Source organism: Setaria italica, chromosome VII (genome assembly GCF_000263155.2).
Source record: "Setaria italica strain Yugu1 chromosome VII, Setaria_italica_v2.0, whole genome shotgun sequence".
Taxonomy (NCBI): domain Eukaryota; kingdom Viridiplantae; phylum Streptophyta; class Magnoliopsida; order Poales; family Poaceae; genus Setaria; species Setaria italica.
Window position 1 is genome coordinate 18,692,833 of NC_028456.1, and position 15,719 is coordinate 18,708,551.

The 15,719-nt window shown below is 44.0% G+C and overlaps 2 protein-coding genes across 2 annotated transcripts; one reads left to right on the top strand and one right to left on the bottom strand.

Annotated features, from left to right (window-relative positions):
- Positions 1-137: 137 nt before the first annotated feature.
- On the top strand, positions 138-4,305 carry LOC101766707 (potassium transporter 19). The gene is made up of 10 exons (XM_004975426.3): positions 138-492; positions 982-1,184; positions 1,277-1,499; positions 1,577-1,825; positions 1,917-1,967; positions 2,057-2,317; positions 2,392-2,444; positions 2,585-2,699; positions 2,785-3,039; positions 3,129-4,305. The coding sequence occupies exons 2-10, from the start codon at positions 1,068-1,070 to the stop codon at positions 4,091-4,093; spliced, it is 2,289 nt and encodes a 762-aa protein (XP_004975483.1). The 5' UTR covers positions 138-492; positions 982-1,067; the 3' UTR covers positions 4,094-4,305.
- Positions 4,306-8,401: 4,096 nt separating this feature from the next.
- On the bottom strand, positions 8,402-11,474 carry LOC101767118 (DNA cross-link repair protein SNM1). The gene is given in 10 exon segments (XM_004975427.4): positions 8,402-8,860; positions 8,863-8,919; positions 8,997-9,049; positions 9,416-9,493; positions 9,578-9,644; positions 9,720-9,851; positions 9,947-10,091; positions 10,163-10,402; positions 10,501-10,681; positions 10,891-11,474. Coding segments are annotated over 10 exon segments (1,512 nt in total). The 5' UTR covers positions 11,396-11,474; the 3' UTR covers positions 8,402-8,806.
- Between the last annotated feature and the right edge of the window lie 4,245 nt (positions 11,475-15,719).

Here is a 15,719-nt window from a genome sequence, read left to right on the forward strand (position 1 = left end):
TTATTTATTAAATTATCCCAAAATTACATGTTAATACATGAGACTGCGCCTATTAGATACTTTGCCCTACCAAATCAGCATGTGCATAATAGCAGGGATTAGGCTACACGTGTTGGGTCGAGGGGAGCAGGTGGCCGCCAAACAATCCGCTCCATCCTTGTTCCCAGCGACAGGGCTTCCGCTAGCTTCCGCCGCGGCTGCTCCATGATTCGCGGCGAGACGCCAGCTTCCGCGCGCGGGCGCGCGGGCGCGCGGCGAAAGCGGCCTCGACGCCACGGCGTGGGCCTCCGGACCTATAAGTACCGGGCGCCAATGGCCGCATCCGGCTTTCCTCTTCTCTCCTCTCCGCCCCCATCGCGCCCGCAGCCAAGGACACGAGACGATGCGGGACGGTGTCCTTCCCAACGTTACCCCTGCGCGCCAACCTCCTCCGCGACCGTCGACGCCGTTGGTCCGCTGGTGCTCTCTCCTCCCCGGCATTTGCTGCTCCAGGTTCGGGTCATGAGCCTATCAGGTCTCCGCGCGCGTTTCTGAGTTCTGACCATGGTTTGTTTTTCAGCTTCAGTAATTGTTAGGACACCGAGAGAAAAAAACTCGTACCTATGCAATATGCACAACTTTAATACTGAAACATTTTCTTCAATTCCACATGGATAAAGGTTTCTTGGGAATGGGGGACGAGACTGGAATTAGCTCTTGTAAAAATAAATAATGCAATCCAGCAGTTGTTGGTACTGTTCGGACGAGCCTCCTTACGTTTACTGCAGAGTGGCTCAGAGTATTGTTCTTGGCCGTGTACATTGAATAGTGTGTTTTATGTAGTTAAAAGTGATGCCTGACGTAACAAGGCTACTTAAGTGTAGAGACAGAGTCTCTGCTGTTTTATGAAACCATTTCAGAAAAGTTTAGCCTAGCATTAGTTTGAACCACATGTTTAGTTCTCTGGGATTTAAAGCATTGAGGTTGGAATCACTTCTGCAGAAATCTATGATCGCGTGGTAGAGTTCTGATACATCAGAAGGTCCTCCTAATTATTTGAAGGTGTCTTATGTATCAAGAAAGTGCAAATGTCGCTTGAAGTTGAGGACCGACCAAGCGTAGAGACGACCAAACAGCTCAAGCGACAGGACTCGCTCTATGGCGATGCCGAGAAGGTCTCCAGTGCCAAGTACCATGCCTCTGAGGTCTGCTTCCCAGGCAGCTTGGCTAACATGTCTCAACAATGCACTGTCACCGACAGAAAGTTTTGACTGCAATAAACCTTATGGTTACACAGGGAAGCTGGTCGCGGTTGTTGCAGCTTGCATTTCAGAGCGTTGGCATCATCTATGGGGATGTTGGGACGTCGCCACTCTATACATTATCTGGCACCTTCCCAAATGGCATCAAGAACCATGATGACCTCCTTGGTGTCCTCTCCCTCATCCTCTACACCCTCATCCTGATACCAATGGTTAAGTACGTCTTCATCGTGCTTTATGCAGATGATAATGGAGATGGTAAGCTGATACACCATGAATTCCTGCTCTTCCTTGGGGTACTTATAACGTTTAACAACAACATACTGCTGTTCTAGGTGGCACATTTGCTCTCTACTCACTTATATCGCGGCACGCCAAGGTAAGGCTGATACCAAACCAGCAGGCAGAGGATGCTATGGTGTCGAATTACGGTATAGAAGTGCCGAGCTCACAGCTGAGGAGGGCACAGTGGCTGAAGAAGAAGCTTGAGTCTAGCAATGCAGCCAAGATTGGTCTCTTCACCATCACAATCCTTGGCACATCCATGGTGATGGGGGATGGAACCTTGACACCGGCAATTTCTGGTAATAGAAACAGTAAATGCAATAGTCATCAAGACGTTTATATTCAGTAAACAAAATCCTAATGCTTTCTTGTTCGTGACTGTCCTTCTAGTGCTGTCTGCTGTGAGTGGGATCAAAGAGAAGGTGCCAAGCTTAACTGAAAGTATGTGGAAAAAAGGAGTTTCTACCGTCATTTATCTGTTGTTATGCCTTGATCAACATGTAAATTTGCTGCTGTCATTTTTGGTACAGCGCAGATAGTCTGGATTTCAGTACCTATTTTGTTCGTGCTCTTCTCAGTCCAGCGTTATGGTACAGACAAGGTTGGGTATTCCTTTGCTCCGATCATTACTGTGTGGTTTGTTCTGATTGCTGGCATTGGAATGTATAACCTCGTCGTACATGAGATCGGTGTTCTCCGAGCCTTTAATCCGATGCACATAGTAGATTACTTTAGAAGGAATGGGAAAGAAGGATGGATTTCATTGGGGGGTGTTATCTTGTGCGTCACAGGTAAACTTTTCAACAAATCTGCAATTGCAAAGATAATTTAGCATGCAATCTCAATGGGCTGTCTCATGCAATAGGCACAGAAGGAATGTTTGCAGACCTAGGACATTTCAATATCAAGGCCATTCAGGTAATGGTGACACTCACATCCATACTACTTGCTTCACCATTCTAATACTCCCAACTCTACATCATTTTTTAAAGGAAGCACTTTCCCAGTTTATAGAACAGAAATTTCTTACATTACTAACTGTATTTCTTTTCCTACAGATCAGCTTCAACACCGTCTTGTTCCCCTCGGTGGCACTATGTTACATGGGGCAGGTAGCGTATCTGAGGAAATTCCCAGAGGATGTCGCAGACCCTTTCTTTAGATCTATCCCAGGTATAAATGGATTAGGTGTGCAAAGTTGTACCTTTTGGAAATCAAAACATAGCACGAGTAAGATAAACTATCTTTTCTTCTACAGCACCAATGTTCTGGCCAACCTTCGTCATTGCCATTCTTTCGGCTATCATTGCAAGCCAAGCTATGCTCTCTGGCGCATTCGCCATCCTCTCCAAGGCATTATCCCTTGGTTGTTTCCCCAGTGTTCAAGTGATCCATACCTCAAAGAGTTATGAGGGACAGGTTTACATTCCTGAAGTGAACTTTTTGATGGGACTAGCAAGCATCATAGTCACCATCACCTTCAGAACAACCACTGAAATTGGCAATGCATATGGTAAGCAACTAGAAGATGAAAACTTTGATTTCGTCACTGAGGACAGAACACAAACTAGATTTTTCTTATTTAATTTTGGCAATGACCAGGGATCTGTGTTGTGACCGTGTTCTCAATCACTACCCATTTGACGACGATTGTGATGTTACTCGTATGGAGGAAAAAGTTTATCTTCGTCTTTCTTTTCTACATGGTGTTTGGTTCCATAGAGCTGATTTACCTCTCTTCGATACTGACGAAGTTCGTCCAAGGTGGGTACCTACCATTCTGCTTCTCGCTTGTCCTGATGGCCCTAATGATGACATGGCACTATGTCCACGTCAAAAAGTACTGGTATGAGCTTGAGCACATCGTGCCAGCCGATGAGGTGACAGCACTACTCAAGAAGCATGACGTGCGGCGGATCCCCGGAGTAGGCCTCCTATACTCAGACCTGGTTCAAGGCATTCCCCCTGTATTTCCGCGCCTAATGGAGAAGATACCCTCAGTGCACTCAGTCTTCTTGTTCATGTCAATTAAGCACCTGCCTATCCCGCACGTGGCACCTGTGGAACGGTTCCTTTTCCGGCAGGTCGGCCCGAGGGAGCACCGGATGTTCCGATGTGTGGCAAGGTATGGGTACTGTAACATGCTAGAAGAGTCAGGGTTGTTCAAAGGGTTCCTCATGGAAAGGTTAAAGATGTTCATCCAAGAAGAGGCTGCATTTGAGACCAACTCGTCCACCGGAGATACCCAGTCGTGTTCCGAAGAATCGGCGTGCCCCATCGTGCACAGTGAGGAGGCGATCGATCCCTGGGTGTGTGGCAATGCTGGGAACATCAGCCCTGATTTGGTTGAAAAGGAGAAGCAATTGATCGACACGGAGATGGAGCGAGGGGTGGTCTACCTTATGGGGGAAGCTAATGTCATAGCAGCACCCAAATCGTCCGTTGTGAAAAAGATAGTGGTAGACTATGTCTACACGTTCTTGAGGAAGAACTTGACGGAGGGGGAGAAGGCGCTGTCCATTCCGAAAGATCAACTGCTCAAAGTAGGGATCACGTACGAGATATAGCTAGTGATTTTTCTGGAATAGGAAGTGAGCCTAACTGAGATATTCTTGTTCATATTCTGACCTGAACAACATAGTGAATTTCAATTGTTGATTAGAGAGCATCATCCAGGTAATCTAGAGTTTTGGCAGGAAGATTTATTTTAGTTTTGTAGATAATTAAATGTGTTGTCAGGACGTAATGACTAGAATGGAAGTAGGAGTTCTAGTGTGTATCTTTTATGTCATTCAATCCATACCTTGTTCATGAAAGGCCTAGGTTTAATTTTATCATTGTTTGCAGGAAATATAGGATATTGCATGAGCATGTAAATAGCTGTGTCAATTGTTGCATTTCATGTATTTCAAGGAGTTATGTATTGTTTTGCTTTCACTTGCATTGGCCCTTATTTGAAGTTCAAATTTTGAGGAGGATGGTATATTTTATCAAAAGAATGTTTGGATTACTTTGTCTACTTTGCATGCAACCATCGAACATTCTAAGATTTGAACAATGTTGATGTGAAATAACACCATTTCAATACTTGCTCAAGCCGTTACGGCTGAAATCCTCGGTCTCATGTTTTAAGATTAGCCTCTGCTGGATGTGCATTCACAAGTGGAATTTGTTTAGCAACCAAGGAAGGAATTACATGAGAACTCTGATAACAAACAGGTTTCTTCCAACAGGTTTCCAGACGGCTAGCCAGTTAGTTCTTCTACACAACTCCTCTAGTAATCACAAGTCCATGATCCAAAAAGTGCTCAAGTGATAACCTTCCGCTAGGAAATTCCAGGCTCAAAAGGTTGCAAAAAACACGCTAAATGATGCCATGCATTGATGCATTATGCATATAATCTGAACTGATCTGATCTGAACAATCAAATTAAACCTTTACCGGCACTCACTGAACAACGAAACAGACTTGCACAGAATGAGATCCCGAGACCCACACCTGCGGACGAATCACCTGAGACAAGCGTTTCTACCAGTGCCTTCACTTGGGCCGCCCGTCGAACACCTATGTCACACGATCAAAAAATTCAGAAAAAAAAATCAAGATAGACCAACTAGCTGTACACCTTCACACGTGCGGTCATGGGCGTTATGGTGAACGCCCCTTCATCCCAGATCTTGATCTTCACCATGCTGCTGGATCACCTGGCCTGCCAAGTGCCAATCACAAAACTATCCGATCAGAGATAATTCGCATTGTCCTTGAACATAGCAGCAGTATGATATGTTATTTAGGAAGGCATACATGTTCCTTTGTCAACAAAAAGATGTGGTCACAGTTCAAGGGCATGTATAATTCATGGGCATTTTTTTCTTTCTGAGCTTGTACAAAGCTATTAAAAGGAAAATGTATTGTAAATTTGCAAATGGAACAATTACGACATTCTACTAAAACGAAAAAGGAAGCAACATGTTCCTCAAAGAAGCATTTAATAGACACCAAAAAAAACAAGAAATTTTCTTAACGAGACAAACCAAGATGCAGCCACCTGTGGTGTTGACTGCTGAGCTATCAGATGAACTAATAAACTAATAATTAACAACAAACAATACATTGCACCAGATGCTTACAAGAACAATTGTATCAGCAAAGATACGCGCAAGATACTGGCTATAAAATGTGGCCAACATTTGCCCCTTCTTTGATAAACAATTGTTCTCCAATCCCTTCAGCAAAGATGCAACCGTCTCATGCCTGTTCCGCAAGCTTAATTTAATCTCAACCTCCCATCAATTCCTTCATGTGACAGTTACATTGTCTCATACAATATATACAAGGATTGATGATGAGTTTAACAGGGTAATTTATACCCTCAAGAGTAAGATGTGAGAATAACTTGATCCTCTCTTGTCAGTATTTACAATGCATGGAGATTTTCAATCTGCAAGAAAATGCACCAAGAATTAGCATTTTACTGCAAAATAGTTGCTTCTCTCCTATTGGATGCACAAGTGGCAAGAAATGAAATGGGAGTAGCATTCAAGCAACAGAAAAGGATTGGCCATCTTAAACTCCTACGAAATTCCTATCAAATGCCCCAACCCAATTAGAATCTGGGGCTCTACCATGAGGTCCAACCTCGTGACAACTTTCCTTTATATCTTTATATCTCTCTTTCAAATCCTGTATTTGTCTTCACTCCATCCCAAACAGCCATGCTTATATTTACTATATTTTGCAATACTCTTGCTTGCGCCTGCATTCATGCTATTTGTTTTTTCCAGAGGACATTGATAAGTAGTCCCCTTGACTATGCAGCTTGGGCAATCTCACTTTCCTTTTCCTTTCAAAGCACATCTCACAAATTTTATTAGCAAATTAGAATGAGATAATATCCCAAAGCTGTTGCAGTGTTATTTTATTCACCCCATCAGGCCATGTTTCATCGCAGATCTCCATTAAACAACATGAGCATTATCCCTTAGCCATACACAAGTATGAATCTGTAAAGCTGACATGTTTAGTGAAATAACGGATCTGCACAGATTTAAACATACAACGCTGTTTACTTCAGTTGTTTTGTAGACCCAGATGCAGAAGAAGTTGCATTGTCACTGAAGACACTCGTGGCAAGGTCACTACTTACCATGGAACCTCAAGCAGAGAAGCAGCACTGAAACTAGGAAGAAAGTGTATATTTGCCCTTAGGTCGCTTGCCCTCACCATGATGCAAGACGATCCTTGGGTGATCATACATGTATAAAGTAACACTAATCAAGGAAGCATGGTGAAAAGAACTGGAAAGCGCACATAAAAATATGCGGCACCGAGTACTGCTGCGATTCTGGAACAGCCTTCTCGAGGTATTTTTCTCACCAAGAAATACAATACATATAAGCTACCGCGTAGCATAAACTGAAATGCGGATTTGTTCCACAATATTTATAAGTAAAAACTAAACTTTTGTAGCTGTTTGGTACTCCTGCATCTGAATGGTCAATGACATAGGCCACAATTTGTAATCATTACTAAGAATTGGTATACCTACTGGAAATTTCTTTAGCAAATTCGAAAAGTAGCAACTCTACATAAATGTCGCATTCCGAGATTAGATCTATAGACACTTTAAATGTTATCACCATGGTAATGCAGGATAGAATCAGGATTAACTCATACTGTGAATGAAATATGCACAAGAACGAAATAAGAATGTATTATCTGCACAATTTCTGCACTGAGTTGGAGAGAACAAACAATTATATCTATATCCATGTCCTCAAGCTTCAGTATTTGAAAACTATGATTTAGATTGCTTCATCATACATCAAGCATTTTGTGATGCTTCAGCTGAGGACAATGCCAGAGTTGAACAGAGCCTTGTTACCATGGTTGGAAAACTGTATGCTGAGCAGCAGGGCATCTTTTCACACAGAATGCCTAGTGCAAGCTCTTCACCAACATATATAGTTGGAAACTTCTCTGGTAACAACCACAGTTCAGATAACCATCTGAAACCTTTGTCTTCTTATGCTATTATAGCAAGCAATGCTGCATTGCTCTCCAACCAGATGATACAAAAATGATTTTGGCATTCTGTTTGATGAAAGCAGATCAAGCTCTCCTAACATGTCTCTGAGTTCACACATGTCGGCAACATCACTGCTCCAGAAAGCAGCAGAGATGGGAGCAAAGACCACAAGACCAGTGAAGATCATATGTCGCCATTACTCTTAAAAGGTTTCTTAAATTATCCGTCTGCTGCTAGAAAGTAGAGATCAAATCGATAGACATTCTGGGGGCAAGGGATATACCAAAGAGAACACATGAACTAATAGTGCTGGCATGAAGATTGATAAAGACAATAGCCCTTTCATGAATGATCACACTAATTTGCAAACAAGCCCACCACAGGCTGTTAGCTGCATGAAACACACTGCCTTGGATTGAGCTCCTGCCATTTACCATCAGGACAGAAAATGAAAGATCTACATGGTTCCTGAGGATCACGTGCAGCAAAAGGTGCTCTGAAGATGCAACATACCGATTAACCCAAGACTTTCTAGGTTCAGGAGGCAATGGTAATATTGAGATGAGTGCCAACACCTATGGTGACACTGTAACAGCATTAAGCTATTACAGTGAGAAGTTGAAATCTCACCAAGATCTGTACTCTTACCAGTAGTCATTACATGACTCTACCACCTTGGGGACAATAAATTTGGATGTATAATTGGAACTTAAAAGTTGGGTTTCGTGTCAATTTCTTTTGAGGAAATATGAAGGTAGCACAGCTGACTCTCAGCTGCATCTATGAAAGACCACTGATGCACCCAATGAAATCTTGTATTTCGATTCAACGTAAGAACTCAATTGATGCTTTGCAAATAATGTATTTAATTGAACAGCAATTGGAGTCAATATTCCTGCAACTTACAATTTCACTGCAAAGGGTTGTGGCAGACTGGCCAAGAAACAACCCATCTGCCTCTCAATTGAGATAAAAACAGAATGGATCCTAATCTGCTTCATTGGAATAATATTAGCAAAGTGGCACCTCTTGAAGGATGAATTTTTTAGCATAGAGAGCCTTCAAAAAAAAATATCTTGGCTGCTCTTCAGGTACCATAACTGTCACTGGCACATAAGAATAGGCATCTGTTGAAGTTTCATAAGAAAAATGTAAAGATACCTAACATTACGATCAACTGTACATGTAGGAAGATTATACAACAGTACCACATTGAATGTCCCAAGGCTGAGGTCAACATACAAAAACTGATCAGGTCTTATGTATCATGAGCCCTTCAGCCATTCCCGGAAATATGCTTGCATTTTATCTCGACTTGCCACGTTGCCAACATTAACAGAGCGGATTACCTGAGGTCTCAGAAACTTGCCATGAAAATATTGACCTATAGTTAGAATCCATCCAAGACTGCAAAAATGTAATATCAGGTTTCGGGATTTACCATCACAAAATCTCTAAGCTCAGTGAAACTTGAGTGCTCGCTATAAGGCACACCTACAAGCAGAAGAAATCAGTTTGAAAGAATCATTAATTATTTGGCACTATGACTCTGAATCTGAAACTATTTAAGGTACAAATAACAGAGGGAGCTGCAAGTGTAGGATGCTGTTCTTTTGGGTTTTTCTGCAATTGGCAATCTCAACTTGATATGGAAAGTAAAATCACAGATTCGTATCATTGGAAAATATAATCAGCCTTTTCAATTCAGGAGATCAATAAGTTCAGTCTGCACTTGGCAGAAAATAAGTTCACACTGAGCATTCTAAAAAACTCCTTTTCTGGAACAGTTTTGGTTCATTCACTTCTTCATTAGCAAGAAATGAAAGGAAACCCATTATCAGCACAACTGACAAATCCTACCATAGATTGTTACGCTTCCATTAGAGCTTGGTTTTATTAGGTCAAGCTGCTTTCCAGTTGCCTCAGAGAAAGTCCAACCTGATAAAACATTGGAGAGACCATTAAGGATCATATAATTCCATATTGCAGAAGCACAAAATTTATCTCCAGAACTTCACCAACCTGTAGGCCGAAAAGCCAGCACAGCTACAAATTTTTGGTTAAGAGTCTCCAGGTACTTCTTCAAGTTCTGAGAAATGCTACTTTCTAGTTAGAGAGGTCACTTGCTAAATTCAAAGAATTCATCTGAAATTCATTTGCAGACCTCATGATTTACAGATCCCAGGGGCAAAACATGAAGTGAGCTTTGATTGCATGAACATATCCTTTTGGATAAGTCCGGCCAGTCAAATGAGTGAAGAATCCGTCTTCTTGATGCATCAGTGTATATAGGGACCTTTCATGAATAAATTAAAAAGAAGTTATCTGAGAATTAGAAGGCCTGCATGTTCCAAAGTAAAAGCGATCTTTTAAATTTAAACTGTTAAGTACATCTAAAGCTTGAGAAATTGCTAGATACACATTCTCTTTCCCAATGCTATATGCTCCAACAACAATGAGGGTTTTCGGTTGCTTCGCTAGATATCTTCGAGCTGTCCTCACAACAAAATCAATAACATCCTCCTGGGGTGGGAATCTATAAATTACCAGGTTCAGCAAAGTAATCATGAAAGAGAAAATTCTTAAACTTCAAGATTGCAGACCCACTTGTACTTGGGATTGCAATATGTCGTGTCCAGGTACAGCAAATTTACACGGCCTCTCTGGAGGAGTGGATGCAATTGCATAGATCTTGATGCTCTGAAATCCCCAGTGTGGAGATAGGTCTTTCCATCACTTAGTCGGAAGTGAATTAGAGCTGCACCAGGGCAATGATTGGCCTCCAACAAGGTAACCGTCACTCCCTCTATGACATACTCGGTATCAAGCTCCAAGGGACAAATATAACTGTAGTTATCAATTTGAATACATGATGCTGGTGTTAGGCGCTAGAAGAATATAGAATCACCATCAAACAATTCGCAGAGAAGAGAAAGGAACCATACTCGGAATTTACTGACAGGCACATCTTTACCAAGCGTGCTGTGAGCGCAGAACAAAAGATGGGGCCATGGCACCATTTCTTGGTCAATCCACCATAATGGTCATGATGAAAATGGCTGAGAAAATAGGCCGAGCACCCCTCAACTTCTCCATACCGAAATGCATCCACCGTGAATGGCGTGCCTAGGATGATTCAATTTACAGGTGCACGAAACAGAGATCTTCAGCAAACTTTGAAAAGGTCGGTGTCAGCTATTCAGGGGTAAGCTATCCTCATTTGCTCCAACAAAATAACACATTCTCAATTAGTGCACAAGTAGGCATTCGGTACTTTACTAATTTCATATCACTACCACAAACACGCATCCAACCATGAAACGGCGGGGCCTTACCTGGAATCTTCTTGTAGAAGGGACACGTGCGGGGATTCATTGCCGCCGGCGCCGCCTCCCCGGGACCTCCTCGCTGCCGTTTCCTTCCCGACCAAGAACCGGAACGGATCGGGGAAGGGCAGGGGTCCCCTGCCCCGACCCCCTCCCGCTTCGGCCTCTCGATCCCCCACGCCTGGAAGAGGCTCTTCTGAACGGGCGAGGAATGCCCAGCCGCGCCCCCCTCCCGGCGCGGCCTCTCGATCCCCCACGCCTGGAAGAGGCTGCTCTGCACGAGAGAGGCGCCCTCCTTCTCCTTCGCCTTAACCCCGGGTGGCCCCTCGGGCGGCCGCCGCGGCGGGGGGTCCCGCAGCGAGGACCAGTCGGTGCCGCTGCGATAGAAATCCTCGGCGAAGACGCTGGTGCTTCCTGCGGCGGCCGGGGGTGAGGGTAGAGAGGGGAATCCGTTGTCGTCCAGGTCGGCGGGGAAGGGCTGGGGCGGGTCGGCGTCGCCGCCGGCGGTGGCCATCGGAGGTGGGTTTGAAATGGCGGCGGGAACGGAGGGACGGGAGAGAGGGGAAGGCGGAAAGCGTACAGGAAAAGATTTTAGCAGGTGCAGGGCAAGTGTGAAGGGAACGCGGGCACCCTTCATCCTGAACCGTCCGATCAGTTTGACGCTTTGACCGCAGCGTGTGTTCTACCTTTTTCCTCCGACCCGCGAAACACAAGTCTCGCAAGCAGAGATCAGTTTCAAAAAAAAAATTGAGCTCTCGAATCAATTTGAATTTTGAAGAGAGAAGTTGTTTTACAAAACTACTCAAGCAAAAATTCGTTTTTTGTAAACGAACCGGCAGGAAGCAAAAAGTTCGTTTGGATCTATTAAAGATTCTATCTATTCAAGCAAAAATAATCACCATATATACAATCCGAACAGATTGGATTTTACTATCTCCCGTCAAATATATATGTCATTTCAGACAACAAAGTAAGAACAAAATAAGCTAACTTCCTCTGTCTGACATCAAATGAAAATGAACTGAGGTAGTAACATAGATTTCAAGATTCCCAACCCATAATATACTACTCTCATCTAGCTGCTAGGAGATTTTGGATTAAGAAAAGATGATTTTGCCCCGCTCAACAATAATATCTTTGCCTTCACAATTTGGCATTGCAGACATTTGGCCTTCACAACCAACCTACTGTCCAGATTATAATTCACATATAATTCACAGGTCCAGATAGACATGATATTTGATGTTATATCGTTTTTCCTTTTCTTTTTTATCTTTTAAAGTTGTGTGCATCCTGACTATACATATTTCAGGAACGGTCTTAGCATGATGGTACATTATGGTACATTTCTAAGTTAAATAAAATGTTTATTATAAAAAATAATTTATTTCCGTTTCTTTATCCATGTCTTCGTAAGGACACAATCCAGCTCATACCAACCCAGACCCAATTATGAGTTCCCAATCGAAAAGGTAAGGTAGAGGAAAACGATTCCTCCGCATTACTACATATATGCATTACTACATATAGGGAGTCACTTTCATTGAAGTGTGGGCCATATGCCCAGATCTCGATGGGACCCACAGATTAGTGACGAGCAGGGGCGGATCCAGGGCCCGGGCTACAGCCTAGGGCGAGACTATGGAGTCCCTTTAACCTATGTGCTGTTTAGCCTAATAAAATGAGGCTTAGGAGATAAAATTAGACTATTTTAGGTGTGATTCAACAGCTCAGCCCGAGGCACAGTCCCGTTCTGGATCCGTTCCTGGTGACGAGTGCCTCTGCAAAACTGCAGAGGAGGCTCTGTTCTGCAGAGGAGGCTCGTCCAAGCTAGGCAGAGGGATTCAATATGCAAGTGCAAGCTCCCAGCGGCATTTACAAACATTATACTAATATGAATCTATGATATTGTACTTGAAATCCATACATATACCCTCGTAGAAGTCAAACACACTAGAGTTAACACCTCGAACATCATGCTAATTTAATTTGGGTCGTACTTTGCTCATTTTCCCACGTACGGATGGCATATCACAAAGTGTTCAAAGGCTCAAATTAAATTAACACAACTTCTTCATAAGCTTTTATTTTTCATGTGTAATACGAGCAACTCTGTATACAACAGAACAACAAATATAGTATATGACGCGAACATATATCGGATCAAGGAAACGCGATCAACGACGACAACGATAGATGATGTGGTACGTAGTGAATCCGGCCGGCCACGCTTATTATTATCGTTATTTATTAGTTGCTTCCTCAGGGGGATCGTTATTTATTAGTTGCTTCATCAGGGGGGATCGCACATTAGAGCACACAAAGAACCTATAAACCCGGTATTGCTACTTCGGTACTAACCTTTAGTATCGGATCAAATAATTAGTAGTGCTAAAGGGGTATTAAAAAATAAAAAAATTCCACTGCCCCCGCCTCCCTCCCGGCTGGCCCCCGCCGCCGCCCCCCTTCGCCCTCCCGCTGCCCCGCTGCCCCACCCTCCCGCCGCCGCCCGCCCTTGGCCCCGTCGCCTCCCCGCGTGCGCAATCGGGGCCAGCCGCGGCACCTTCGATCACCGGGCGCCTCGCCTCCCCGCACACCCTCCCTCCGTCCTCCAGCCGCCGTGCCTTCGGGCCGCCAAGTGCAGGGCTCGCTCACCGGCACATGGTCGAGAGTGAGAGAGGGAGGGAGAGAGGAGGGAGGGGAAGTGGATAAGGAGCGAGGACGGGAGTGGGTACTAATGGGGGGAGTGGATAAGGCGGATGGAGCTCCTTTAGTACCGGGTGGATTTAGTACCGGGTGGAGGCTCCATCTGGTATTAATGGGTAATACTAATGGGTAACCTTTAGTACCGGGTGGAGCTCCCACCCGGTACTAAAAAGGGGGTCACGGGGAGCTAGCCGTTAGACCCGATACTAATGCTCACATTAGTACCGGGTCAAAAACTAACCGGTACTATGGGCTAGGACCAATGCTTAGTTTTTTAGTAGTGACAGCGATGTGATCAGGCGCAGGTGAAGCCGACGGGGATGCCAGTGCCGCATCGGCCGAGGAGGAGACGCAGGGCGAGGGGCACGTGGAGGTTGGTGATGCCGAGGATGTTGTTCCTCGAGGCGGTGTAGAATCAGATGGCGGCGTCGACGCCGCCAAGCTTGAGCAGCTCGCAGCATTGCTGGTCACCATTCCCGTTGTCGCTGCCACCCCCGGGAGAAGCCCGCTCAGCAGGTTGCTGCACACACCTAGCTCCAGCGGGTCGCAGGTGCCGTTAGCTGGCGGTGGCAGGGGAGGAGGCACCTGGGCCGCCACCATGGACAGGGTGGCTAGGCCAGGAGCACGGCGACGAGCTTGGAAGGCGCCATTGCTGGTACGTACCGTGCCCTAGCGGCCTACCTAGCTGGCTTGTTCTAGTGGTAGATGGTTTTGTGCTTTGGGATGGTCTTCTTGGGGGTGCTTGGGATGGTATTCATAGGCACGATCCATTGAGCAAGAAGAGCTCGATGCATGTGGTGTTAATGTCCTTCGGCTGTTTAGTCTCTGTACACTATATCAGAAACGATTTGTGCTGGTACGTTGAAATTAGCATGCTGGCGGGCAGAATTGGCACCCGCTAGCACAAAGGTGATCGGGGCCATCGGGCTAGTACCCGCCAGCACAGATACTGCCCAGATAAAGCCACGGACAACATCTTCTCCAGTCAACCTTCCATTTGGAGCTTGCCTGAAAGGAGCTCGGGAAAAGCTCCAAAAATACCAAATCTATGGGGGAAGGTTTTGCTCTTATTTTCTTTGGAGGAGGTGGCTATAAAAGGTGAGTTTATGATTGTCATCTAGATCTAGATCTAGACCTAGAAGAGAGAGGAGGGAAGGGAGAGAAAATAATTAGAGATGGATTATTTTTGTAAATAAAATTCTATGGTCATATTATAACCATTACAATACTTTGTTTGTTATTTTAATGTAATATAGAATTGAGTTTGATTATATTTTTCCTACTTATTAATTATTAAATCCATAGTTTTAATTAATGAGGTTGATTGAATTTAATATATAATTGAGTTTCATTTTTTTTCTTTCTACTTATTAATTATTACATCCATGGTTTAAGTAATATAGAATTGATTTTGATTATATTTCTTCCTCCTTACTAGTTACTACATCAATAATTCGGCTGTATGTATGAGGGATGTGGGAAGGAGTAGACAGTGTTGCGTTTCGTCCTTCATCTTCTAATTCTGAAGGCTAAATTCAACTGGTCAGACAATAGTTTCAATGGTCTCCTTACTCTATTGGGCAAGTTGCTCCCGAATCCTAACTTTGTACCAAAAAACACATACGAAGCAAAGAAGATTATCAACCCATTAGAGACACGTGTGCAAAAAATACACGCGTGCAGGAACGATTGCATATTGTACCGTGGTGAGTACGCAGCATTGGAAAAGTGTCCAAATTGCGATGCTAGCCGTTACAAAAGTAATGCCGATTTTTGTGAGGACCGTGTTCCTCCATCAGGAATAAGATTAAGAATGGTGCAAAGAAAAGTGCTGGTGCTCAAGTGGAGGACGAGTCCTGTATAGATACTGACACGATGACTCAGCGCAGAGTCTCTGCCTTGGTGATGTGGTACTTGTTGGTGGTGGACTGTTTGAAGCATTTGTTCTCAAATCCAAAAACTGCTGAATTGATGACTTAGCATGTTGATTGCCTAGTAAAGACTAATAGAAAGCTCCGACATCCTTCCGATGCTCGCCAGTGGAGGGCCTTTAATGCTAATCATCAAGAGTTTTCAAATGAAAAAAATGAATGTACGATTCATGTTGAGTACAGATGGGATGAATCCGTTTG

Coding starts and splice junctions, on each gene's coding strand:
- LOC101766707 (XM_004975426.3), top strand. CDS start 1,068: ATGTCGCTTGAAGTTGAGGACCGACCAAGCGTAGAGACGACCAAACAG. Junction 1,500..1,576: donor TGCAGATGATAATGGAGATG/GTAAGCTGATAC, acceptor CTGCTGTTCTAG/GTGGCACATTTGCTCTCTAC. Junction 3,040..3,128: donor TGAAATTGGCAATGCATATG/GTAAGCAACTAG, acceptor GGCAATGACCAG/GGATCTGTGTTGTGACCGTG.